We start from the raw sequence: 27815 nt of genomic DNA, 5'->3' as shown, positions 1-27815 counted from the left end.
CATAACTGCCTGTATCTCCAGCTCTGGAGGAACATGACACTCTACTCTGGACTCTGCAGGCACCTACACTCATAAGTATATACACAGACACTCACACACATACACACACACTTAACAATATAAAAGAATCCTTGCAGTCCTATATATAATCTTAGTTACTTGAAAGGCTGAAGAAGCAGGATTAGAACACTTTCCTAGTATGTGTGAGGTCCTGGCTTCAATGCCACCCCACCCCCAAAGAGAGAAAAAAAATGACTAAAGCTGTGATGGCAAATAGTATAATCTTAGCCTTGAGAAGCTGATATAAAATTTAAGATAGATGCCAGCTTGGGTTATGTATATTTCATCTCTAAGAAAAAGGAAAAAAAAATGCAACCCCAGTTTATGGAATATCCCACATTAAAAAGCAGAAAAGCTGAATTTGCCATGTTTATAGCGTTGCGTCTCCACTTTTTCTGGTGGTTTTGCTCTGCAGATGAAGCTGCCTTCCAACTTGCAGTTGCCCTGATTACAGGCTTGCATCACTCTGCCTAGCCGTCAAACGTGTCCGTCGGAATTTAATCTAAGACTTAGTCGATCTAAGGACTTTGAGCTGTTTCTATAAGAAAAAAAGATTTCTATATTACAGCTATAAAATATAACTTCCTAGAATTTAAAGTAGTTCTTTAATTTTTTTTTTAAATTACATTTCAATTTACTTGGGGGGTAGGGATGGGGTTGCCCCTGGGCTCATGTGGAGATCAGAGAACGCTGACCAGGGAGTCAGTAGATGAGCCTTAGTGTCTGAACCGAGGTTGTCAGGTTTGCGGTGCCTTTATCCACTGAGCAATCTCCCCCGACCCTTAAAGTCACTCTTTAGAGCTGGAGATTTACCTCAGTAGAAGAGAGGTTACCTGGCATGCCTGAGGTTCTCGATTGATGCACAATGTCACTAGAAGGGAGGGAGCGTGGGTGCTTATGTGTGATTGTTTTTTTTGGGGGGTGGGTGGGTGGGTGAGGGTGGTGATTCTGGGAGAGGGTCTAACTAAGTAGCCTTTGCTGGTCTAGAGCGCCTTGGTAGACCAGGCTAGCCTGGAACTCACAGAGATCCTCTCGCCTCTCTTGACTCTGAGTGCTGGGATTATAGGCTCTGTGCATTCCCGATTCTTTAGCGTTAAGATAAATAACTCCAAGCCCTGGAGATATTTGTGGGAAAGGGAAAACCTAGAAGGAGCAATTACTGCAAGACGATTTTCCTTCAGGTCACCAGTGGAGAAGCCGATAGCCGTCAGAAATGAATCTCTCTCTGTGTGTATCTAGATCTCCTTCCCTTTCTCTTTCCGTGTTTCTTTTGCCTTAGGCTGACATTGAACCCATGACTATCCTCCTGCTTCAACCTCCTGAGTTCTGCAACTGAACCATGCCTGACTCAGTCTACTAAAGCTCAAAATAGGAGTGTATACCTTTGGAAACGGAAGAGTACTTGGCAAACATCAGGTTTAGTATCCACCCGAATGTGTGAGGGAGAAGTTGTGGATTTGAGATGAACACAGACTGATACTGGGGAGATGGCTCGGCCTTTGAAAGCTTTTTCCAGGGCCCGCGACTATCTGACTTTTGTGACTTTTGTACACACACACACTCGCATACACATAAATGAAAGTAATATTGAGAGAGACGGGGAGCGGGGGAGCGGAGAGACAGAGAGGAGAAACGAAACAGAATATAGGAAAGAAAAGGCGTGAAGCCAACAGCACGACCGTGAGAGAGATGGGCGGGGCGGGTTACTTGGAAGAATTGCTCGCCAAGCCCCGCCCCAAGTCTGTTTCCCAGGTAACGGGGTAAACAGACTCCATCCAGTGTCCTAGGCAGGAAGCAGTCTGCAGGGAGTACTGGGAGTATGTGTTCGTTTGCGAGAGTGGGGTCCCCCAAACCTTTGCAAACTTCAGCTTCTCCGTTAGAGATGAGTTCCCTGAGAAGGACGAGAGCACCTGAAATCTCGGAACTTGGACTCACCGCAGAGCAAAAGGACGATATAAGAGACAGGGTACTTAGGGGATCAAAATCTCCCACGGAGCTGGGGTTCGAATTGAGACTAGAACAAGATCGAAGATGGAGGGAGAGGATGGCATCATCAGGAGCAAAATCGCCACCTTGCCATGCTCTTGGAGTGGGGTTAGAAAGACATACTATTTCTGGGACCCCCACAGAGATGGGTAATTTAGGACTCCACAGAGGTTCTGCCTTCCAGGGATCAAAACCTCTGGGTGTGTTACCAGGAAGAGTGGGGCCAGAAAACAAGGGCCTTCCACCTTGCCTTCGCTACGGAGGGTCACTACACCCTCCTTTGGGCACAGTACATGCAAGTCCACTGGCGGCAGAGAGCATCAGGAGGCCTCTAGCCTGGGGTTCTGCCTGGACGGATGCTGTAGTGGAAAAGCAACCTGTTGTAGGCTTGGAACTGAAAAAAGATCTGGAAAAAGAACCCACCTGTGTCGCGGTGAACCCCTACACAGAGATGCCCCCTAAGGAGGTAGACATCGGGTTGCCACAAACCCAGGAATCAGATGAAGCCAAGAATACAGAGCCTCTAATATGTCTAGTAAGAGAACCTTCTGAATGTCCATTTGCCCAACGACCGGAAGAGAAAAAGGAGCCGGTCAGCACCGAACCCGGAGTGGAGCCTCCAGGGAACATCAGGCCCATATACTCAGGGAAATTCTTTGATCGGGTGCCTTGCTGGCCAAGTGTAAGTTCATGTTATTGTGTGTGTGTGTTTGTTTCTCTTAGGTTTCTCCTTGAATTCGTGGATAGCCATGTCTTTCCTGAGATGTTGTAGTAGTAATGAGGCTGATTTGTGTTTGTAGAGACAAATAGCAAAGTTTTCGTTGGGATTCTGTCTTAGTTAGGGTTGCTATTGCTATGCTGAAACACCACGACCAAAGGCAAATTGGAGAGGAAAGGATTTATTCAGCTTATACTTTCTTTTTTCTTTTTTTTTTTTTTTTTTTTTTTTTTTTTTTGTTTTTCGAGACAGGGTTTCTCTGTATAGCCCTGGCTGTCCTGGAACTCACTTTGTAGACCAGGCTGNTCCTGGAACTCACTTTGTAGACCAGGCTGGCCTCGAACTCAGAAATCCACCTGCCTCTGCCTCCCGAGTGCTGGGATTAAAGGCGTGCGCCACTACGCCCGGCTAGCTTATACTTTCATATCACAGTTCCTCATCATTACCATGGCAGGAACTCAAGCCGGACAGACACCTAGATGTAGGAGCTGATGGATGTACGCCATGGGCAGGTACTGCTTATTGGCTTGCTCTTCGTGGCTTGCTCAGGCTGCTTTCTTATAGAACCCAGGACTATTGGCACAGGAATGGCATCACCCATAATCTGGGACCTACCCCATAAATTACTAATTAGGAAAATGCCCTACAGGCTTGTCTACAGCTTGATCTTATGGTAGTATTTTCTCAATTGAGGTTCCCTCCTCTGAAATGACCCTGGCTTAGGTCTAATTGACATTAAATATTATTTTTTTAAAGACTGTAATTATTATTATTAAGAATGTAATTATATTGTTGTTGTTATTTTGTTGTTGTTTGAGACAGGGTTTCTCCAGGTAGCCCTAGGTCTTCTGGACAACTCAGAGATTCACCTGCCTCTGCCACCAGAGCCCTGGGATTAAAGGTGTGTGGCACCACTGCCCACCACCAGTACAGATTCTAACCCTTTTGCTACTGGACTCTTTGCAGAAGTTCCTTAGAAGTCTTCTGAGACCCTGCCTTCCTTCTCGAGGTGTTAGCTTGCTGCCGTTTACATACCCGTGGTTCCTCTTGATTCCCTTCTCTATCTTTGACTTTTGTTTTCGCCCTATTCTCCATTTCCTCAACCCTCTCACACACTGACACTACCAAGATTTCTCACGTTCATATGGTGAGTGGGGAGAGGCCTGTTTTTTATGTTCATTGTTCACTTAGTATTGTCTGTCTTCAGCAAACTCTTGTAGTCATCATTGTGGGAGTCCAGGTCAACACGAGATGGAAAGTGTATGTCCTTTGTCCTGTAGGTTTAAGTTTAATCCAGCGAAGGAGACAGGCAATGAAATGAATATTTCACAGGTGTCAAAAGGAAGATTAAAATTTTTTTCTTTCTTCATAGAAATGCGTTCTCTATCACAAATCTCATAGAAATGCTTCACAAACAGGATAGGCCAAAGGCTTAAAGGAAGAAAGAATCAGAGCTGGGTGTGGTGGGGATCCAAGCACTTGGGTGGGCAAGACAGAGGGATTGTCATCAATCCCATGATAACTTGGGCTACAAGGTGAGATTCTGCTCAGATACCACAACCAAAACCAGCCAAACCAAGATTAAAAAAAAAAGGAAGGTGTCAATCCAGAAATCAGCAGAAGACTGGCTGCTTAGCATGCAACGAAGTTCTGCATTCTAGCCATCTGTCTTAGTTGGGGTTTTACTGCTGTGCACAGACACCATGACCAAGGCGACTCTCTTAAAGGACAACATTTAATTGGGACTGACTTACAGGTTCAGAGATTCAGTCTATTATTATCAAGGCAGGAGCATGGCAGGTATGGTACAGAGGAACTGAAGAGTTCTACATCTTCATCCAAAGGCAGACAGTACAAGACGGGGACGTCCAGGCAGCTAGATCACACTTCCCTCAACAAGGTCACACCTACTCCAGTAAGGGCACACATCCTAGGGCCAAGTATATTCAAACCACCACAGTACTGCTGCTTCTATTCCTCATTAATGTTTGTGTATAGTAAATAAGCCACAGGATAACCAAAACTGTTCCTGTTTCACTTTTGTTTTTGAGACAAAGCACTGTGTTATAGAGCCCAGGCTGACTTCGTACTTGCTTCACCCCAAAGAAGAAATTGTTTGTTGGGGTCCAGGAATCATCCCACAAACCACACAAACACTGATTTCAGTCAGAAAGGGATGGTTTACGGAACACACACCTAAGACTCATCAATCCGGGCTATAGCTCAGAATTTGGGGTCTAAGGCTACAACCCCGAACAATTTTCTATGTCAGTTTGTAAAGACTAAAACCACAAAACCCACAGTGAACTCATATGCAAGTGCTGAAAGTGCTGCCTGGTGGTCGGCCCTGAGTCAAGTCACTTTAGACATAACAGTTCATATTAACCTTTAATTTGATGGGTTCTGTGAGAAGCTTATAGTTGGGGAATTTCTTAAGATTAACCAACCTCATAACACACAGAACACAACAGGGTATGTAGTCAACATGACCCTGAACTGAGTCAAGTTATTTTTCTGCATCAATGACTGGCAGGCATATTACAGCAACAATATAAAATAGCTGGCAGGCATGGAGCAAAATGACTACCACTATACTAAGGGGGGGGGGCAGACCTCAACAACTTAGTTTCTTTTGAGATGGGATCTGTCTATGTACTTTAGGCTAGCCTTGAACGCTCTATCCTCTTGAGCTAGCATCCTCAGATCTAAAAGCTAGATAGGACTAGGGTTGCCCAGTGAAGAGATGATTTTTTTTTCTTCATTTCAAGACAGGGTTTTTCTGTGCAGCCTTGCCTGTTCTGGACCAGGCTGGCCTTGAACTCAAAGATTTGCTTGCCTCTGCCTCCTGAGATCTGGGATTAAAGGTGTGTTCTACCACCACCCACCTAAGAGAGAATTTTTGTTGTTGTTCATGTTTCAGACAGGCTTTTTTTTTTTATATATAGTCCAGGGTGATCTTGAACTCCCAATCCCCCTGCTTCAGCCTGGAATCTCTCTTGCTTCAGTGATCCTGAGGCATTCTGAGTAACGTTCCCCTGCTGAAATCCAAAGATAAAACTCTACTAAGATAAAACTCTTCTATGGATCCTGCAGAGTTTTGTCCGGGTGCTCTGGACTTTTATTCCCCTTGTTTCTGCGTTTGTGCTGGCTGTCTTAAATCACTCTGCTTTCTGCTCTGTCAGCAGATTACCTCAGCCACTGCTTCTACTTTTGGGTGGGCCCGTTCTTATTTCTGGATTAGTTCTGTTGTTTATGGTTTCTGATCTGGCCTCACACACATATGTATTTGAGCCCTTGGCTTCTGTGCCGGCTGGTCTTATGCCAACTGGACACGAGCTACAATTATCTGAAAGGAGTGAAATTCAATTAAAAAAATGCCTCCAGCCGGGCGTGGTGGCGCATGCCTTTAATCTCAGCACTTGGGAGGCAGAGGCAGGTGGATTTCTGAGTTCAAGGCCAGCCTGGTCTACAGTGTGAGTTCCAGGACAGCCAGGGCTATACAGAGACAGGGCTAAACCCTGTCTCAACCCCCCCCCCAAAAAAAAAAATTGCCTTCAGAAGTTCCAGCTGTAAGGCATTTTCTTAGTTAGTGATTGATGGGAGAGGGCCCAGCCCATGGCCTCTCCTTTGGCGTTGCTGCCCTGTTTGAGTTCCTGTCCTGCTTCCTTGGATGATGATCAGCAATATGGAAGTATAAGTGGAAATAAACCCTTTCCTCTCCAACTTGCTTTTTGGTCATGGTGGTCATGGTGTTTCACCAAAGCAACAAAAACCCTGACAAAGACAGCTTCCGAAGAGCATAGTTTTAAAATATCTGTCTGCCACCTGCCACTCTTCCATCCACACATTTAACCTTCCCTCCTTCTTTTCTTTTTCTTCTTCTCTTTTACTTTTTAATATTTTTCTTTTGAGCCAGAGTCTCATCTTACAGTGAAGTGAAGGCTAGCCTGGAAACTCACAGTGAGGCTCATGCTTCAGCCTTCCCAGTTGTCAAGATTATAGTTATGAGCTATCATGTAAGCGTCTCTTTCCCTCCCTTGCCCTCCCCCACCTCTTCTTCTCTCAGCTTGCTTGCTTATAGAACCCAGGACTACCAGCCCAGGGATGACACCATCCACAATGGGCTCTCCACCCTTGATCAGTAGTTGAGAAAATGCCTTACAGCTGGATCTCAAGGAGGCATTTCCTCAAGGGACGCTCCTTTCTCTGTGATAACTCCAGCTTGTGTCACGTTGACACACAAAACCAGTCAGTACACCTGTCATCCCAGCTTTCAGGATGCTGAGGCACAAGGATTGCCACAAATTCAGGCTAGCCTGGATATAGAATGAGAAATTGTCTTGAAAAAAACAAAAGAAAGCAAAGCAAAGGAATGAGTAGCCAGCAGTGTCTGAACATGGCTAATAAGGCCAACAGAGAGCTGAGGGCTGCACCCTCCTTTGATTTTTTTCCACCAAATTCCATGCTATATACAGTTATTTCAACCTTGAAAAATGGTCTTTTTTTCATTATTTAATAAACAAACATTTCACTATAAATGCAAAGTCATTTTGTTTGGTTTGGGATCAGAACCCATGAGGTTGTTTTCACTGAATTATTGCAGAGGCAAGCTTTTATACTTGTTATTTTCAGTTTAGGAGCTGCAGAAATATGAATTCAACTATCATAAGAAAGAGTAAGCCGAAAAGTTGCACATCATTATAGGCACCGGGGTTCACAGAAAATGAGGGAGCCTCAAAATTATTGTTAGACTCAGGGACTTATTAGCACTTCAACAAAAGGGAGGTTGAGAAGCTGGTCACAGTGGCTCAGACCAGATTGGGCAATACAGAGACGGGAGAAAGTGGGGGTGGGGTGGGGGTGGGGGTGGCAGGGGGGTGGATGGAAGAGGCAGTGAGGAAGGAGGAAATAGAGAGAAAAGAAAGAGAGAGTGAGAGGAGAGAAAGAGTTAGTCAAGGAATGATAAATTGTAGAGATGCATCTAGGAAATATTTAGGGATAAATAATGCAAGACAGGCTATTTTGGAAGAGATTGTGTGTACTTTACCTTGACATAGCCAAGAGGAGTGTTTCTTAATCTTCCTAATGCTGTGACCCTTTAATATAGTTCCTCTTGTTATGGTGGTGACCCCCAACCATAAAATTATTTTCATTGCTATTTCATTACTATAATTTTGTTGTTATGAATCATAATATAACTACCTGATATCTGATATGCAAGCTCTGTGAAATGGTCATATGACCACCGAAGGGGTTGTAACCCACAGGCTGAGAACCATTGGCTTAGAGTCACTGTAGAAGGGAATCTCAGGTAAGAAATTACCCAGATTAGATTGACCTGTAGTACCTGTAGACATGACTGTAGAGGAATTGTCTTGATTGTTAATTGATGGAGGAGGGCCCAGCCCACTGTAGGTGGCACCACTCCTCAGGCAAGTGTTCCTATGCTGCAGAAGAATACTAAACATGAGTGAGTGTGCCATCAAGCAGTGTGCTTCTATGGTTTCTCCTGTCTTCTCTTGACTGTGAGTTCCTTCATCAGAGGTGGTGTGTAAAATAGCAGGTAGGTTTGACTGAGTTTCTGCCCCAACTCCCCTTGACAATGATAGATTGTCACCTCGAAGTGTAAGCCAAATTAATGTGCTCCTCCCCTATGTTGGTTTTGTTTAGTGTTTTGTCACAGCAATAGAATGAAGCCAGAAGTGTGTTTATGCAGGATCATCTGGATGGACTGTCCTCAGGCGCTAAGAGTTGTTCTTGTTGAGTTGTGGGACACTTCATATAAACAAGTCAAAAATCCTACTTTTAAGCAGAGCAAGGATAAGGAAAGGGACTCATACTATGTCTGTTGGTTCTTGTTAACTTAAGTTCAAAATTCCATTGCATATTTTTAAGTGATTTATTTTGATTCATAGAGTTTTTTTTTTAAACAGGGTTTTATGAATCTCAGGCTAGTCTTAGACTTTCTAGGTAGCCGAAGATGACTTTAAATATCTCCTGCCTTTACCTCCCAAGTGCTGATATTGCAGGTGTGCACTACCATGCCTGGTTTGTGCAGTGCTGGTGGTCAAACCCAGGACTTCATGCATGTCTGCTTGACTCTCTACCAACTGAGCTATATCTCTAAGCCCCTGTTTTTTTTTTTAATTTGTTTTGGATAGGATTTTGCTATTGTAATTCCTGCTGGCCTTGAACTCTTGGCTCTTGAGTCTGGGACTACAGGAATGACCAGTTATGCTTAGTTTCCTATCCTTTCAGTTTTTAAAAGAGTAATGTGCACAAATGTAAAATATCATCCACTTTGAAATAGATAAAGGGGAAAGAGGTATGTGTTGTGTTTTTGGGAGTAGATTCTTTCTAACTTTGCTATGAGCAATGGAAGGGCAGATAAGACCCAAGTTAAAAATAAGTGGGCAAAGCCAAGTACTATTTGAATCATTCTCTCTAGGAACTACAAGTAACATGCTAGTATTTATGAAAATATTTTCTGGGCTTCTGTGAGAGTTTGTTCAATTCTAGAGACTGACGCTGGGAACTATGATTTAGGGACTAGCCTGGGCTATATAAGAAGATCTGTATCTTAAAAAAACAAATTTGCTAGCCTGGTCTACAAAGTGAGTTCCAGGACAGCCAGAACTATACAGAGTAACCCTGTCTCAAAAAACCAAAAAACCAAAAACACAAATTTGTTTGAAACACACATATATTTCATATATTTGGAAATGAAATAATTAACAAATGAAAAAATGTTAAGATTGTTTTTGTGGCCAAGCATGTTAATGTTTGTAATCCCAGCACCAAGGTGGCAGAGGCAATAAATTTGAGTGAAATCCTCTATCAAAAAAGAGAGAGGATAAAAAGTCTGTTGACGTTGCACATACTTGTAATCTCTGTGCTGGGGAGGTGGCTGGCAAGTATTAGGAGTTCAAGGTCATCCGGTACTACAAAGCCAGTTCCAGACCTAAACAAACCAGGAAAAGAAACACAGAGTTGTTGTGGATATCCCTGGGGCTAATTATATTTGAAGTTAATTCCATTCTCCTTTGAGTGGCGGCAAACAAGGAATGAGTCAGTACTCAGGTGATTTCCTGTAAACCTGCTTCTGCTTCCCACCTTAATTTGTAAAATAAAGGAGAGCTCATGATGATTGGGCAGTTAAGAGGGAAGGTAGAAGGAAGGTAGAAAGAGAGAGAGAGAGGGAGAGAGAGAGAGAGAGAGAGAGAGAGAGAGAGAGAGAGAGAGAGAGAGAAAGAAGAGCAGAAGCACATGACCTGGAGAAACCCTAAATTCTAAGGGGTCTCATAGATGTGGAAGATGGTAGTATAGTAGTAGATCTGCCCAATCTAGGTGCACAGCATGTATTCATATTCATATTATTATTATTATTTAGCTTTATTTATTTATTATATGTAAGTACACTGTAGCTGTCTTCAGACACTCCAGAAGAGGGCGTCAGGTCCTGTTACAGATGGTTATGAGCCACCACGTGGTTGCTGGGATTTGTACTTAGGACCTTTGGAAGAGCAGTCGGGTGCTCTTACCCACTGAGCCATCTCACCAGCCCGCATGTATTCATATTAACTGAGTTGTGTTTTCATTGCTGGGGCATATTTACCACAACAAAATGTTGCCCAACGTATTGATTTGAACTCAGCTAACCTGAGACAAAAATTCACCGCCTCACAACTCCTGAATGGGGCTTGGGCAGTGATCTAGGCTGCAGCAGGGTGTGGATGAAGCTGATTAGACTTAAGGGGGCCTACAGAGACCAGCAAAGAGGCATCTACACCAGACAGAGCCCTTCTGTGTTTGCTTCCCTATATCCTTTGCTCCCCACCCTGCCTCCCCCAACACCAAACAGGGACACAGACAACATGAGTCTTTCTATACTCAACTCCTCCCTGTGAATAAAGAATCAGGAGACAAAGGTACAAAGGGCTCCGGGCCAGGTAATTCATTGATGTAAAGAGAGAAATATAACCTTTTGATACTTAAAGATGGGAAATTTCACCTGTGGTTCGGAACTAGCTAGGGAATATTAATCACTGACTCCAAGTAGAGAGAGCAGTGACAATCGCCTGCTATGAACAGGTATTAATTAATAGAAGTCTGTGGCTCTAGGTAGAGAGCATAATAGATAGATATTATAATAAGTATTAATTAAATAAATGTCTGTGGCTCCTGGTAGAGAGCATAACAGACAGGATGGTTGCCCTAGGCACAGAGCTTATTTATTATGGGAAATTTCACCTGTGGTTCAGAACCAGATAGGGAATACTAGTCACTGACTCCAAGCAGAGCAGTGATAATCGCCTGCTATGAACAGGTATTAATTAATAGAAGTCTGTGGCTCCATGTAGAAAGCATAACATAAATATTATAATAGGTATTAATTAAATAAATGTCTGTGGCTCAAGGTAGCAACCACAGCAGATAGATGGTATAACAGGATGGCTGCTCTAGGCAGAGAGCTTCACAATGGAAAACCATCTGCTTCCTATAGGCAGATATTAGTGGGAGTTTGAATTAATTGCTTTAAAGATGGTATAAAGTTATATTGCTCTAATAAGTCTTACAGGATACTCATATTCTGTCTAACGTGGGCTCCACAGGAATTTTGGGTTTAAATCCTGGTTTGACAAGCTGCCTCTTATATAGCAGATATAGAAAGGAAAGGAAAGGAAAGGAAAGGAAAGGAAAGGAAAGGAAAGGAAAGGAAAGGAAAGGAAAGGAAAGGAAAGGGGAAAGGAAAGGAAAGGAAAGGGGAAAGGAAAAGGGAAAGGAGAGGAAAGAAGAAAAAGGAAAGGAAAGGAAAACAGAAAGGAAAAAGGAAAGGAAAGGAGAAAGGAAAGGAAAGGAAAATTGAAGCATAAATCAATTGTTTTAAAGCTGGTATGATAAAATCTGCAGGAGACTCATATTCTGTCTAATGTGGGCTCCACGGGAATTTTAGGTTAATATCCTGACATGACAAATTAGAAAGGCCTAAATAGACTAAAATATGTGTGATTTTGAGTATTGTGGTTGTTTTATTGTTCCTCTGGGACAGAGGACAAGCTACAGGTTTTCCTGGCTACCAGCTGAAGGATATACTGATTTGGGGAAAAGGTTTTGTCTTTGTGTTTTTGGAATAGATGATTAAGGTATTTACACGTTTCAGAGTTATATGGATCAGATTTGATAGAGGGAGACCCCCTGAGAACTAGATTCCAGAGAATCAAACAAAAAATATATCTTAATGATACTAAAGTTTTGTTTTGAGATTTATATGTTACAGAATATACAGCCTTGGTGAATTTCATCATCAGACATGCTGAACTGACCTGCCTGAACTCCTGATGTCTTGGCTTTTCATCTGGATCCAGTCAGGACACAGACATCAGAGACTAATACAATCATTGGTGTGGCCTTCTTAAGGCTAACCAACTCCCCCATTTCTCTACCCTTCCCCCACTTCAAAAATATCTCAATGTCCATATTCAGCTCGAAGAAGTTATGAAGAGTCATCGTCCAGTTCCCCAAGCTTTGGGACTGGGGGTGGTTATTATAGGTTGTCTTTGATACTAAAAATTTTGAAGTACAGGGCTTGGACCCAGTCCTTCTATTGCTGTTATTATAAACAGATCTGAAATGTTTAAGCCTGTGAGTTAAGGGCCAAATAGGAAATTCATGGCTCCAAGTTTATTGTTAGGGACTTTTCAGTTATTTTAATTAGAAATGGCTGAGAGTAGGTAACAGAGAACAGTCTAGATTACTTCACATAGATAGTCCGTTTTCAAAAATGTCAGAAGTCCACAGAATGTGATGTTTAATGTTATTCATTCACTTGTTGTTGAGACCAGTCTACTCCTCACAGCTTTCCCTGTCTTGGATTCAAAGAAGAAACTGAGCATCTTTGAGTTACTCCAGTTGTGGCGAAACAGTCACTAGGCAAGAATTGCCTCATTTCATCTATAGACAAAATACTGTCCAAAGGAAGGACACAATTACAGGTTAGGACAGCTTGATTCTGCCGAGACAGAGCAGGCTAGTCCTTAACATGCCTGTTTCTCTAAGTCTGTCAGATGACCCTGGCCAGTCGGCTGAAGACCGATGATGCTCCAACATGTTAAAGTAAGGGCCTGTCCAAGTGACCAGCAGTCTCTATAAACTGGTTAAGTTTTGGAAGTTGTGTTAGGCTTCCTATATATTTTCAGTTAATACCAGTCCTTCTTGGATTTCTGATGGGGTTGAAAAACTACATAGTCTCCTAGCCAACCCACGCTTTTTACTTTGAGAGGAACAGATTTGAGAGGATGTTTTTTTAGATGGCATTCAATCTAAAGCCAAGACACAGTCAGGTGAAGAACTATAGTCTTTTAAGTAAGGATAGATGACAGAGGTTCTATTTAATTAACAAAGATGGTGGACTGGGTGTTAGGTCTCTTGTACTTTATAAGTTACAAAATAGTAATAGTTATGTTCAATTATATCTGAGATAAACTAGTCTTTTAATTAGAAAGAAAGAAAGAAAGAGGGGAATGTTGTAGCTAGCCCTGGGGCTAATTATATTTGATGTTGATTCCGTGGAAGAGGGAGAGGACACAGAGAAGGAGGAAGAAGGAGAAAAGCGGAGCAGAAGCACATGGCCTGGAGAAACCACCAGTTCTAAGGGGGTCTCCTAAGATGTGGAAGATGATAGTGTCGCAGTAGATCTGCCCAATCTAGGTGCACAGCATATATCCGTATTAACTGAGTTGTGTTTTCATTGCCGGGGCATATTTGGGTTGGAGCGATTTACCACAGCACAGTGTTTCCAGCAGGTAAGCACTTCATAATGTCACAGAATTACCGGATGCATTTCTGCTACTTGTTTTCTATCTTTTCAATGGTTCCCTTGTTTTATTTCAGTAGCATCTGTTGCGTTTTAGGCACAGCCCAAGTTTAAAATACATTCCACTCCTTAGCAATGCTTTCTTTACCCTGAAATGATCAATGGTTTTGTTTTGTTTTTTTTTCCCTCTAAGGCAGGAAAAGTTAAGCCAGTTGGCTACCGAGTTGCAAACTGTTTGACTGAGAAGCTTCCGAGGGTGAGCACTTGCCAGCCTTTCTGTTTGTTCCTTGAATATGAGTTGTAGGAGACCAGGCTCTCAGCTTTCTTCATGAAAGGGTGCACAGATGTAACGTGGCCGGTTTTGAACCTTGACTCTATTTTGGCGATATCTATTGATCCATATTCATCCAAGGAAACGAAAATGAAAATATACATTTTTAGTTTGCCAAAAATTCTAAGAGTCAATGTATTTCAGTAGGAATTATGGGATACTTGGAACCTGGGTGTTTGTGGAGGGGGGCGGAGGGGGACGGGGGATGTCTGTGTGACTGTAAGCCACATGTGCACAGGTCTCCGTGGAGGCCAGAAAACAGGCATGGAATCTTTGGCGCTAGAGTGCTAGGTGGTTCTGTGCACCACTTGGGTACAGGGAACCCAACTCGGGGCCCCTGGACAAGCAGCAAATGCTCGTGTAACTACTTAGCCTTTTCCAGTCCCCTAAATTATAGTCTTAAAAATGTTTTTATTTTATGTGAATGAGTACTTTGCCTGTACTTATGACTGTTCACCAGGTACACACCTGGTGCCCACAGAGGTCAGAATCGATCATCAGATCCCCTGGATCTGGGGTTTCAGAGTTATGAGCCAACCTGTGGGTACTGGAACGGAACCTGGGGCCTCTTGCAGGAGCAAAACGCGCTCTTATGCACTTAGCCATCTCTTCAGGCCCCCTAACTATAATATTGAAAGTATTTTATTTCCATCAGTAAACACATTTTAGAGGGTGTGTCCTAGTTTTCAGATGCCGGAAGCCATCACTGGCTAGGGAAGCTGAGTTGATATTTTGAAACTCGTGCTTCATACGTCTCTTTGTCTCTTTTCTTGTCTCACTTTCCCCAGCTAATGACTCCCCCAGAGGCAAAGAAGTATTTCAACTTCAGATATCCACCTGCTGGAGCAGAAAGAGTATTTTATGGCAGAGCAAATGACCCTCAAATTGCACCTTATTTGACACATGGACTAAGATCTAAAATCTCAATGCCGGTAAACCATTCTTTTTCCTCCCCCCATTAATCATTAATTTACCAAGTTAGAAAGTCTTACAAATAAAGGTGTAAGTGAAATTCATAATTGCTAAGGGTATTTTCCTTCCTCATTCTGGCTTCTAAAAACACTAGTCTTGGGCAATTGGTTGAGTTTTCAAGTAACTAAGAATGGGTGAAGGAAGCAGCAGTTCAAACCCAGAGTTCACTGATCCTCAGACGGTATGAGGCTGTGACATCCCATTTTCCCAGTAAAGACAAATGTCGTCATACCTTATTAGCCACTAAGGCCTGCTTCTTTTGCCCTGAGGCCTTACAGAGAGCATATATAGATCTTGAGTGGATCAGAAAATATTTGATGCTGACTGACTGGATATAACTGTCCTCTGCGTATTTATCTACTGTCCTCTTTCCTTCTATATTTGTTATAACCCTTTTATTTGTTTCAGTTTATTAAGTTTATTTATTTAGTTATTTATTGGTGGGGCTAAAGCTGGAACTCGGGGTATTCTGTATTCTGGGTAAACACGACTATTGAGCCCTATCATCAACCCTCTATCTTTTTGTTTAAAAACCTTTTCCGACATTCTGTGTGTGTGTGTGTGTGTGTGTGTGTGTGTGTGTGTGTATACACATGCTACAGCACCTGTGTGGAGGACAGATGAGGACTTGGGGTAGTCAGTTCTTTCCTTCTATCAAGTGATTTCTGGAGACTAAACTCAGATTATCAGCCTTGGCAGCAAGCTCCCTTACCTGCTGAGTCATCTTGGCCATTAAAAAAAAATTCACTGATTAATTTTTAGTGTGTGTGTGTGCTTTATGTATGGGCATGCATGTAGGGACTCAGAGGACAACTTTGTAGAGTTGATTCCCTCTTTCTTTACATGGTTTCTGGGGATCAGAGTTACACTGGCAGGCTCTTGTGCCAATATTTTTACTTGCTGATCCATGTCCCAGGTCCTTTTCTGGTTTTGAGACAATTGTACTATGCCCAGTATCTATCTCTCTTATCTTTCTCTTCCTGTCTATCTCTCCCCTGCTTTTTGTTTGTTTGTTTGAGACAGTGGTGTTTTCTACATAGCCATAGCTATTCTGGAACTTGCTTTGTAGACCAGACTGACCTTGAACTCAGATCCACCTGCCTCTTCCTCTACAGTTCTGGGATCAAAGGCATGTGCCACACCATGCCCAGTGCTTTCTATAATTTTTATCTTTTGTTATTTGAAGTTATTTAACTCTGTAGTCCAGGTTGGCCCCAGTCTTCCTGCCTCTGCTACTTAAGGGCTGGGATTACAGTACTGTGGCATTTAAGCCCAATCTGGGTTTCATATGTTCGAGAAAGTTGGTGGAAATGATTTGTGTTCTGTGCTTGTCATACCTGTTGTTCTTGAATATTTGCATCAATAACCTGGAAACTCCTTCCATAAGTCGTTAGCACCACTGTAGGAAAGTTTCATTTATCTGTTTGTGTGTGTACGTGTGTATGTATGTATGCATGCATGTATGTATGTATATATCTACCTACTTATGTATGTATGTAATTATGTATGTATGTATAATATACCTATGTATCTATGTGTATATCTGTGTGTCTATGTATGTAATAATGTATATATGTACATATGTACATACATACCTATCTATTTACTTAATGCTGGGGATTGAACCCATGGTCTTGTACCTGTTAGGCGAGTGCTCTATTCCTGAGCTACATCTCTAGTTCTTTTTTTTTTTTCTGCCTCGTGGCTAGAACTTACAGTCTCATGAGCACTCCACTACTGAAGCATATCTCCATCTGATCTTGCACTCTTTCTGTAGTCCACGCCTGCCTGGAGCTTAATATCCTGGTACTTCAGTTCCCCCGAGAGCTAAGATACAGTGCTAGCTGAAAGTTCTGTATCTGCTTTGTTTAACTTTTCATTACTGATTTTGTCAGTTCATTGGAAGATGAGCAAAGCCAATGATGATGGGGAAATATCACTTTAATCATATTTTCTTCTCATTAGAGCTTTAGTTTTCTCACATATACTTGCTTCGATACATGAACATTCTATAATTTCTTTAGGTGGGCTCATTGATAAACCCACAGCCTATTACCACGTTTCAACAGAAAGTTAAAGACAAAAAAGAATCTATATATTTTAGCCATCAACGAGCACCATTGGGAAAATCTCATGATCAAACACCAGGATTGCCTAAAGGAATGGATGTGATCAACACAACATTAGGGACACCGACTATCAGAGGTAGTAAAAATAAGGGGCAGGAGGAGGTGGGAAATACGTCTTATGAAACTGGATTAAATATGTCACTGGTATATTTTCTGTTGATGGTGTGAAGGATTGTTTTTTTTTTTTTTTTAAGATTTATTTATTTATTATGTGTAAGTATACTGTCGCTGTCTTCTTATACTCCAGAAGAGGGCGTCAGATCTTGTTACGGATGGTTGTGAGCCACCATGTGGTTGCTGGGATTTGAACTCAGGACCTTTGGAAGAGCAGTCGGTGCTCTTAACTGCTGAGCCATCTCTCCAGCCTGTGAAGGATTGTTAATGATGAAAGATGAACATAGTCTCCATACATGGTCTATGGTCTGCTTGGACCATTCTCTCCTCCTATCTAGTCCTGTTGACAATGACATCACATCCTCTCTGTCCCCTAACTACAATCTCACTTTTGCATTTTTTCCTCTCAGTTTTCTGCTTTTATTTGAACCTATACTTTTTTTCTACTTAGTGGGTATCTTGACATGGTACCTGGAGAGTGAGACACACACACACAGATATGGCTGAAATACTTCATGTACAAGCAAAAAGATGGTATCATAGCAGGATCACTCTCTTCCTTTCTTCTTGTATTCCTCCCTCCCTCTCTCCCTTCCCTCTTGTCAATTTTTCTTTATTTTTATATTACTTTATACTTACTTTCTGCATCAATGGATATAATGATTTACATATCAAAAGAAATACTGCTTCATTGAATTCCTGAAAGCAAAACAGATCATTATTACCTCCATTGGACATTGGAACCATCTGAGAGAAACCTGCAGATTTTGCATATATATTTGTGTGTGTGTGTGTGTGTGTGAAGACAAGGTGTTCACAGTAGGTAGCCTTGTCTGGCTTGGAACTCATTATGTAGACCACACTGACGTTGGAACTTTGAAGTCTTGGAGATCCACCTTCCTCTGCCTCTGGAGTGCTAGGGTGAAAGACATTGACCACGATGCTTGGCACCCCACAGGATTCTCACTGCAGTCAGAGATCCTGAAGTACAAGACTGCTATGAGCCAGCAACCTTTCTGTCAGAACACTTGAAGAATATTATCGTCATTAAGTTCAACTAAATGATCTTCCTTGAGTTATTTACTTACTTACTTACTGTGTTTTTCAAGATAAGGTGTCTCCTAGCCTCATGCTTGCACTTGACCTGTTTGCCTCTACTTTTCAAGCACTGGGATTAGAGATGTAAGCCATACTGTGGGGTTTGAATGATCATTTAAGATATCTACCCAATGAAGGAAACATATCATAATATGTCTTTGAACACTAAACATAAACATCTAAAAATCTTAAAGTAAAAAAAAAATTTTTTTTAAATCTTCAAGTAGTGTTTTATAGGAAAGTGGTCTCTACTATAGATGGAATCTTGGGCCCTGAGCAAGCGAGTCTTCTCTGAGTTGCATCCTCAGTGATCTTTTTACCTTTTGTTGTAAAACCAGGACTTACTGTGCAGCCCAGACGGGCCTAGAGCTTCAAATCTTCCAACTCTGGCCTGGGTGGGACAATGCTGTGCTTGCTGATGTGTATACTACACTGGCTGTTTCATATTACTTGAACATGATTTTTCTCTCTTTCTCTTTTCCTCCCTCCCTTCCTCTCTCTTTCTCCCCCCTTCTCCCTCTTAACCCCCTACAAGAAGCTGAAAAGGTGATAGACTATTTGCCTACTTGTATGAGACCCCAGGTCCAATCTCCAGCAATGTAATGAATCTAGAGAGAGTGGGTATGAGGAGTAAGAGGGAGAAGGGGAGAAAAAGAGAGAAGAAGGGAGGGAGGGAGGGAGGGAGAGAATGAGAAAGAAAGAAAAAAAAATCATGTTCAGATAATATGAAAAGGCCATGTGCTGGGCTATAACAGCTTAGCATCCTACTTACCTGGCAACCTGCCTAAACTATGCTACCTAGCAGGGTAAGAATTCAAACACGGGGGCTGGTGAGATGGCTCAGTGGGTAAGAGCACCCAACTGCTCTTCCGAAGGTCCGGAGTTCAAATCTCAGCAACCACATGGAGGCTCATAACCATCTGTAACAAGACCTGACTCCCTCTTCTGGCGTGCCTGAAGACAGCTACAGTGTACTTACATATAATAAATAAATAAATCTTAAAAAAAAAAAAGAATTCAAACACATACTCCTGTGAGAAAGACTTTTCATTTAAATTGAAATGGAGCATTGTGCCTATAATCCTAGAACTCAAGTGTGTGTGGATATGTATGTGGGTATGTAAATACACACACACACACACACACACACACACACACACACACACACACACTCTCAGATCCTGTCTGAGAGACACAGTTTAGAGATGGAGGGAATGCCTAGTATGCATAAGGCCCCACATTCAACCCCCAGCCTTTGAAGAATAGTACAAGGCAACTCACTGTATGTGAAATGAAAACTGTGGGAAGGAGAATTTGTTCTTGACTCTTTTGAGTTCCCTGTTATCTCTGGCTATGTTGAGAGTGGAGATTCAGATCAAAACAGACTACATGTTCCCGCTTCAAGTTAGAGCTGGCAAAATTTGCACATGTCACACCAGTGTTTCTAATTTGGAATTAAGCTTTGCTTGCATTATCCTAGGAAGTTGGGAACAAATATAAGCCAGAAATGTCTAGAGTCTCAGGACAAAGAATGTAGCTGGAGTTGAAGCATGGCTGAGAACTAACCCAATGACTCTGGTTGAATTCTGATCTTCAGAATTCTCAGAGCTCTACAGCAAAAGGATGCATAGACTTCTTCTCTCCCCTCCCTATCTCCCTTCCCTCTCCTTCCTTCATCCTCCTCCTTATTCTCTGTCTCTGTGTCTCTGTCTCTCCTCTCCCTCCATGACCCTCTCTTTTAGAACAGGGTCACATGTAGCCTAGGCCGGCCTCAAATTCACTATGTAGCCCAGGCTCTCCTTGAAGTCCTGGTCCTCCTTCCTCCACCATGTACAGCTCATCTTGTTTTTGCTGATAGATATTTGTTTAATTGGCTATGTGATCTTCCAGGCATTCTGTGAGCCTTATGAACCCATCAGACCAAACTTGTCATTGGCTGTAGTTTATATACACAATCAATAGCCAGGAGCCCTTCATATTGATCTTGTTGATGCTTTCTTCAGAACTGTCTGTTCGTGACACTGTGAATCCATCAAAATCCTTCGAAGATGTGCTTAAAGAAGGACAGGAAGGACATGATTTGTACACCGTCTCTCACAATGATTATTTTGCAGGTAAGTCTCGCCCAGTATGAAGTGGGGCTAAGGATAGGAGACTCTCAAATTTGTCAAGAAAATCACAGAGCATAATGTTCATGAAGTTGGATACCTCATGGATGATGCAGTTGATCCATACATGGCAGTTTACAATTATTCATAGCATCACAAACCATGGTAGTTGGGCACATGTAGACGAATGCATCACATTCTTAAAATATAGAACTAGCTAGGTATGATGGTAGGCGATTATAGTCCCAGTTCTTAAGAGCCTGGAAGATCATTGCAGGTTTGAGGTTAGCATGGTGTGCATAGTGAAGCTGTATATTTAAAAAAGAAGAACGTAAGCATGCTAACAAGCAAGCAAGCAAGTGCGCAGGCCTCTAATCCCAGCACTCTGGAAGCCAAGGCAAACAAAGCTCTGTGAGTTCCAGGCCACCCTGGGCTATATTGTGAGATCTTGTCTTAAAAATGAATGAATGAATGAATGAATGAATGAATGAATGAAAAGAAATAGTTGGGTATGGTGACTCATTCCTACAGTCTCAGCATTCAGGAAGCTGAGGTAGGAGGACTGCCAGATGTTTGAGGCCACTTTGTTCTACAGAGAGAATTCTAGTTCCCTCTGGGCTAGAGTGAGACTTTGCTTCAAGACCACAAGAACAACGATAAAAGAAATGCAGACATATATGTATTATTAAAATGAAAAAAAATCATAGGGAGATGGTTCATTGGGTAAGGGAGTTTACCATGCAAACCTGGCCACCAGACTTTAATCCCCAGAACCTACATAAAGCAAAACAAACAAACAAACAAAAATTTGGTGACCAGAGTTTAATCCGCAGAGCCCACATAACCCGCTTGAGAGAGCAGAATATGGAAAGTTGTTTTCTGACCTCTGCATGTGTGCCGTGGTATACTTCCTGCCTCATCATGCAAAGGCACAACAATAATAAAGTGCAACGTCAGCTGAGAAGGAGAGAGCATTATGTGGGCTTATTTTATTTAGTGGCTTTTAGCTTTAGTGATTACTTATTAGAATGTCAGCCCCACTCCTTACCACATTAAGAAAGAATCTTCATTGCTTAGGATGCTTTTGAACTCATAGACTGAAGTAATCTTTTCTTCTCAGGCCTCCACCTAGCTAAGACTGGAGGCATGCAACACCAGTCTTGGCCAAGTGTGTAGGATTATGAATTGGACAGGCTAGGTTCAAATTTCTGTTCAGTCATTTCAAGTCTTAGAACTTGAGTAGTTTATACATCTGATCCTCAACTTGTCTTGGTTCTTGAGTGACCCTGTGTGAATTGAGTACATGCAGAAACGCTTAGCTTGGTGCCTAGAACAACCACTATCAGCTACTTAGTGACCTTGTCTAATAGCCCCACAGCACTAGGATGAGTTTAAGGATCAACATAAATTTTATTGTGCCGTAAAATACATCTGAATTAAAAATATGTCAGTGTAGTCTTGATAGAATCATGAAGTGATTCGACTCTGATTTGGGTCTTGAGAAAGCCCTGTCTGGAGTCGGCTGCTCTCTTCCTTCTTAGCTAATCTCTGCTGGTTTCTAGACTCCTTAATGTGTTCCCAAGGACGAATAGTCTCTACCTCTGACTCCAACTGCGGCTGACCTTGGTCGCTTGAACACAGTGTCCTTCTCGTGTCCTTGACTGCTTGTCTCTCCTTATGACTCATTATCTTTCTCCCTCTGCTTCTATGACCTGCCTTCCTTTCTTTCCTTTATATTTTCTGTCCTCCCACAGTTTTTATGAAAATAACATTTTGTCTAAAACTTAGTATGTAGCTGGAGGCTGCCTTGACCCTCTGATATTCCTGTCTCCAGCTCCCACGGGCTGCGATTATAGGGACATGCTACTGTACCTGGTTTGGTCAGAATGCTTAATTTGGAGCTGACCAGGATGACTTACTCAGGAGGATACTAGGAGTTCTAGACTATCCTTAGCTACATAAGACCCTGTTTCAGAATAGCAACAACCTATAACAAAACATAAACAACAAGCGGTAGCCATGACTAAATGTGTGTGTGTGTGTATTTATGTAAGTTGGTGAATGCTTTAAAACTATTTAGAATAGGGCTGAATACATTGTTTAGTGGGTAAAGGGCTTGCTGCACAACAGTGAGGAGTTGTTTACGTCTTCAGAACTGAGTGAAGCTGAGTAGAGTATTGTGGGTCTGTAATTCCGGTTTGAAACGTTCCTGGCAGAACTCAGGCCAGCTAGCCTGGCTGTGCCTTGGCAGAAAATAGCAAAGAAACCCTATTTTAACAAAGTAGAAGGAGAAGAACAGCATGCCACACAAGGTTGTCCTGTGCCCTTCACATGCATGCTGACACAACACACCCATATGCAGGATCACATGGACATATGCATGCACATATATCACACATGCATTATATGCACACCACACACACAAGAGTATTAAAACTACACTTAGAAGAGTTTTAACGGATAGTAATGAGGTCAAGATTGTCTTCATTTGCTGGTTTTTAATGGAAGGTACATCAACCTTTTGGAAGTTACATTATCTCTATTTCCCTTTTTTATGGTACTGAGGCTTAAACTCATTGTAGAGAATTTGGATACTAAAAATGAAGAAAAAGCAAATGTTACCATGTTACATTATTAGCCCAAGATAATGACAGTTGATAAGCTAAACATTTTTCTAGCCTTTATCTATTGAATTTCATTGAAGCATCTAGGTTTAGATAAATAGAAATTGACCCTTCATAGTTTCATGGAATCTGATATACATTTAAGACTGGTTACTTAAATGACTAGAGCAATGACTGAGTGGTTGAAATTGTGCACTACTCTTTCAGGCCGGATTTCGGTCGCCAGCACTCACATTAGGTAGTTCACAACCACTTGTTACTCTGTTTCCAGGGGTATCACACCCTTATCCGGACTGCAGGGGCACTTGCCCTTACCCCTGCATAAATACATAACTAAAATAAAAGTAAGTTTCACGTGAGGGTACATGCCTTTAATCCTAGCACTTGGGTGGCAGAAGCAGGAGGAACTTTGAGTTCAAGGCCAGCATGAGCTACATACTGAGTTCCTGGGCAGCCAGAACTACATAGTAAGATAATAAACAAACAAGCAAAGGAGCAAACGAAGCTCGGAATGTGTTGCTTTAAATAGTACATTGTCCGGTTCAGTGGCAGCAAGATCTGTAAAGTCTTTAAAATTCACTTGCTCATAGCACTGCCGAGATGATAGATACTTCTTGAATAAATATAAAGTATATAGAAATAGACAGTATTCAGAAAGATTTCTCACTGTTTCTAATTTTTTTTTCCTTTTTTCCTTTTCTTTTTTGAGACAGAGGTTCCCATGTGGTTCAGGCCAGCCCCAAACTCACTGTATAATTGGCATTGAATGCTCTTGCCTCAGCCTCCCAAATACTGAAATTACCGGTGTATACCACCATGCCTGGTTTATGTATGTACTTTAGTGTACAGTAGATATGTATACATACTTATATATATTCCCACTTGATTTTTTTTGTCTCATGGAATATTTTGTAATACTTTCCATATTATTATCTACATCAGGTTTTCCACTATTTTTATTGAAATAAATTTTTTTTTTCATACAGTGTATTCTGATCACAGTTTCTGTTCGCCCAGATCATCCCCACCATCTCACCCATCAAATGCTAAGCCTTCTTTATCGATACATTTAGAAAACAGGCAAATAAAAAAACAAAATCTAGAATAAAAGAAAAAAATTAAGGAAAAAAGAAACATACAAGTGTGCATGCACACGTGCACACACCCCCACACATGCCCCATAAAAACAGAAAACTTAAATCATAATATAAAAGCAAATGACATGAAGATAAAAAAATACTCAAACAAGCTCATGCAAGACAGAAGTCTACAAAAGTACCATAAGTTTGTTTTGTCTTGACCATCTTCTACTGGGCCTGCTTTTAAGTGTGGTCCACATACCCAGTAAGACTCCACTTTAGAAAGCTATTTTTTCCCTTTGCAAGTGGTCGTCAATTGGAGATAATTTCTTGGTTAGGGATGAGAACTCATTCCCACTTCCACCTCTTAGCCCCAGGACTGATCTGATTTGAACCCGTGCAGGCTTCGTGCGTGATTCCCCAGTCTCTGTGAGTTCGCATGTACATCGGTCCTGTTGGGCCTAGAAGGAGACAGTGTTTCCTTGGTTTTAGCCACCCCCTCAGACTCTACTGATCTTTCACCCTCCTCTTCTACATAGATTCCGGAGCCCTGAAGAGAAGGGTTTGATGAAGACATCCCATTTAGGCCTGTGTCCCAAAGTCTCTCACTCTCTGCACCTTGTCCATTTGTGGCTCTCTGTATTAGTTCCCATCTACTGAAGAGGGCGCCTGGTGATGGCTGAGCGAGACACTGATCCATGGATATAGCACAATGGCATCGGGAGCTATTTTATTGCTTTATTGCTTTGGCAGAACAATAATGTTTGGTTTTCCCCTACGTCCATGGCCTCCGTAGTCTCATGTTCTTGGCCACTTGTGCAGTGTCAGGCACGGGTTCTAGCTCATGGAGTGGGCCTTTCATCCTCTCAGATGCTGCTGGGTAACTACCACAAGAATTAATGCCACATTGCACTGGGGTGTTATGCGTGCAAGGCAGCACTGTAGATCTCAGGGTTTGTAGCTCAGTTGCTGTTTATTTCTGTCATTTGGTAGCGTGCAGAGTGCCTTCCGGTACTGTGAATACCAGCTAGTAGGAGTAGAGGCTCTTGGTAGCCATCAGCTCCATTTCTCAGCGTTCAGTGAGTTGTGTATATTTTCTCTTCAGCAATTGGGCTTTACTGTCAAATCTGTGGAGGGCAATCACTAACCTTGGCGATAGCCTGGGTTGTTTGGGGGGTTTTCTTGGGGTCTCTTTGGACAACAACACAATTAGATGTAACCCATCACTGGAAGTGAGGGTTTCATTTAGTGACAAGAGATGTCCAGTTGAGGCTCTGTCTTCCCTGTTATTTGGTGATACTATTTAGATTTCTTTCATATATATATATGTATTTTAAGAAGCTTTGAGCTGGGCGGTGGTAGTGCACGCCTTTAATCCCAGCACTCAGGAGGCAGAGGCAGGTGGATTTCTGAGTTTGAGGCCAGCCTGGTCTACAGAGTGAGTTCCCGGACAGCCAGGGTTCCCCAAAAAAACCCTTTTAAAAAAAAAAAAAAAAAAAAAAAAAAAAAAAAAAAAAAAAAAAAAAAAAGAAAAAGAAGGAGAAGCTTCTACGGTGTTAGATTTTTATATGGTCCCTCAAATGTCCCTTAATGTCAGTTGTCCATCCTTACCCTTTTCTTGGTGCCTCCATTTAATTCTCTCATTCATATCCCCTCTTATCTACCCATAAGTATATATTCTATTTCCCTGTCCTTGGAAGATCCTTTTCTCCCTCAATTCCTTAGTCAATATTGAACCTCAGAAATTATATGGCCAGTAACTTGACTATTGAAGTCTTAACATCTCAATCTATAAAAAGTGACTACAGACCATATTTGTCTTTTTGGGTCTATGTTACCTCACCTAGGATGATTTTTTTTCCTAACTTCACCCATGTATTCAAGAATTTCGTGATTTCATATTTTTAACTGCTGAGTAATATTCCATTGTATACATGCATCACATTTTCTTTATCCATTCATCCATTGATGGACATCTAGGCTGTTTCCAGTTTCTGGGTATTATAAATAGAGCAGCAATGAACATAGACAGGCACATCTTTGAAGTAGGATATGGAGTCCTTTGGATATATGCCCAAAAGGTGCATATCTGGATCTTGGGTAAATCTATTTCATGCTTCCTAAAGAATTACCACATTGATTTCCATAAAGATTGTACAAGTTTGCACTCCCATCAACAATGGATGAGTATTTCCCTTTTCCCACATCCATATCCCTTACCCCACAAATGGTAACCCTGCATAAGTTATCATTTATTTTATTAATCTTGGCCATTTGACTGGTATAAGGTGGAATTTCAAAGTTGTTTTGATTTGCATTTTCCTGATGGCTAAGGTTATTGAACATTTCTTTGTTTCTTGACCATTTGTGTTTCATCTTTGATTGATGTGCTTACTTCTGTAGTTCAATTTTTAATTGGGTTGTTTCTTTGATGTCCAGGATTTTGGCTTTTAGTTATTTATGTATTTTAGGTATTGGCTCACTATCTGGTGATGTACTTGGTAAAGATCTTTTCCTATTGTGTAGCCTGTTCCTTTGTCTGAATGATAATGTCCTTTGCCATAGAGAATATTCCCAATTTCATGAGGTTCTATTTATTAATTGTTGTTTTTAGTGCCTGTGCTAGTGGTTTTTTGTTCAGGAAGTCTTTTCCTGTGCCAATGAGTTCAGGAAAATTTCTCACTTTCTCTTCTATCCAATAAGGGTATGTGGTCTTATATTCAGGTCCTTGATTGGAGTCGAGTATTGTATGATATACATACATATATATGAAACTTTTTGCATTTTTCTACATGGCAGCCATCCAGTTTGCCCAGAATTATTTGTCTTTATTTTTGGGTGTATTCTGGCTTCTTTAATATAAATATCGGGTGTCCAAATGTATATGGGATCATATCTAGGTGTCCAATTCAATTCCATTGACCATTGTGTCTGTTTTTATACCAGGACTATGCTAATTTTTATTTCTATAGCTCTGTAATACAACTTGAGATTGGGGGTGGTAATACCCTGTACAGTTCTTTTATTATTTTGCTGGGCATTGCTTTGAATCTGTGCATTGCTTTTGGTAAGATGGCTGTTTCACCCTATTAGTTCTACTGATGCGTAAGCAAGGATGATCTTTCCATCTTTTGATGTCTTATTCAATTTCTTTCCTTAATGTCTTAAAGTTTTTATTGCATCTTTTACTTTCTTGGTTAAAACAGGGTGTGTGTGTGTGTGTGTGTGTGTGTGTGTGTGTGTGCACATGTGTGAATGTGTGTTAGGTGTTGTTTTCCTGACTTCTTTCTCAGTCTGTTTGTTTCGGGCATTGTCTTAGTCAGGGTTTCTGTTCCTGCACAAACATCATGACCAAGAAGCAAGTTGGGGAGGAAAGGGTTTATTCGGCTTACATTTCCATACTGTTGTTGATCACCAAGTATGCAGGACTGGAACTCAAGCAGGTCAGGAAGCAGGAGCTGATGCAGAGGTCACAGAGGGATGCTCTTTACTGGCTTGCTTCCCTTTGCTTGCTCAGCCTTCTTCCTTATAGAATCCAAGACTACCAGCCCAGAGATGGTCCCACCCACAAGGGGCCTCTCCCCCTTGATCACTAGTTGAGAAAATGTCCCACAGCTGGTTCTCATGGAGGCATTTCCCCAACTAAAGCTCCTTTCCCTGTGATAACTCCAGCTGTGTCAAGTTGACACAAAGCTAGCCAGTACAATTGCCCCCTTGTCAACTTGACACACAAACACATCACTAGTAAGCCTCAATCCTTAGTTTCTTATTCATCCCCAAGAT

General features: G+C 41.7%; 1 protein-coding gene across 1 annotated transcript in view; it reads left to right on the top strand.

The window, feature by feature from the left end:
- The first annotated feature begins 1843 nt into the window (after positions 1-1843).
- Positions 1844-27815, top strand: part of Efhb (EF-hand domain family member B) — a 60461-nt gene continuing 34489 nt past the window's right edge. The window contains exons 1-5 of the mRNA XM_021218347.1: positions 1844-2728; positions 13771-13833; positions 14697-14840; positions 16905-17085; positions 20225-20335. Coding sequence (XP_021074006.1) covers positions 1880-2728; positions 13771-13833; positions 14697-14840; positions 16905-17085; positions 20225-20335 — 1348 coding nt within the window. The 5' untranslated portion in view covers positions 1844-1879. The remainder of the gene's footprint in view (positions 2729-13770; positions 13834-14696; positions 14841-16904; positions 17086-20224; positions 20336-27815) is intronic.

The sequence above is a fragment of the Mus pahari genome, chromosome 18 (assembly GCF_900095145.1).
Source record: "Mus pahari chromosome 18, PAHARI_EIJ_v1.1, whole genome shotgun sequence".
NCBI lineage: Eukaryota > Metazoa > Chordata > Mammalia > Rodentia > Muridae > Mus > Mus pahari.
Note: the sequence above shows the minus strand (reverse complement) of the source record. Positions and strands in the feature narration are given on the sequence as shown.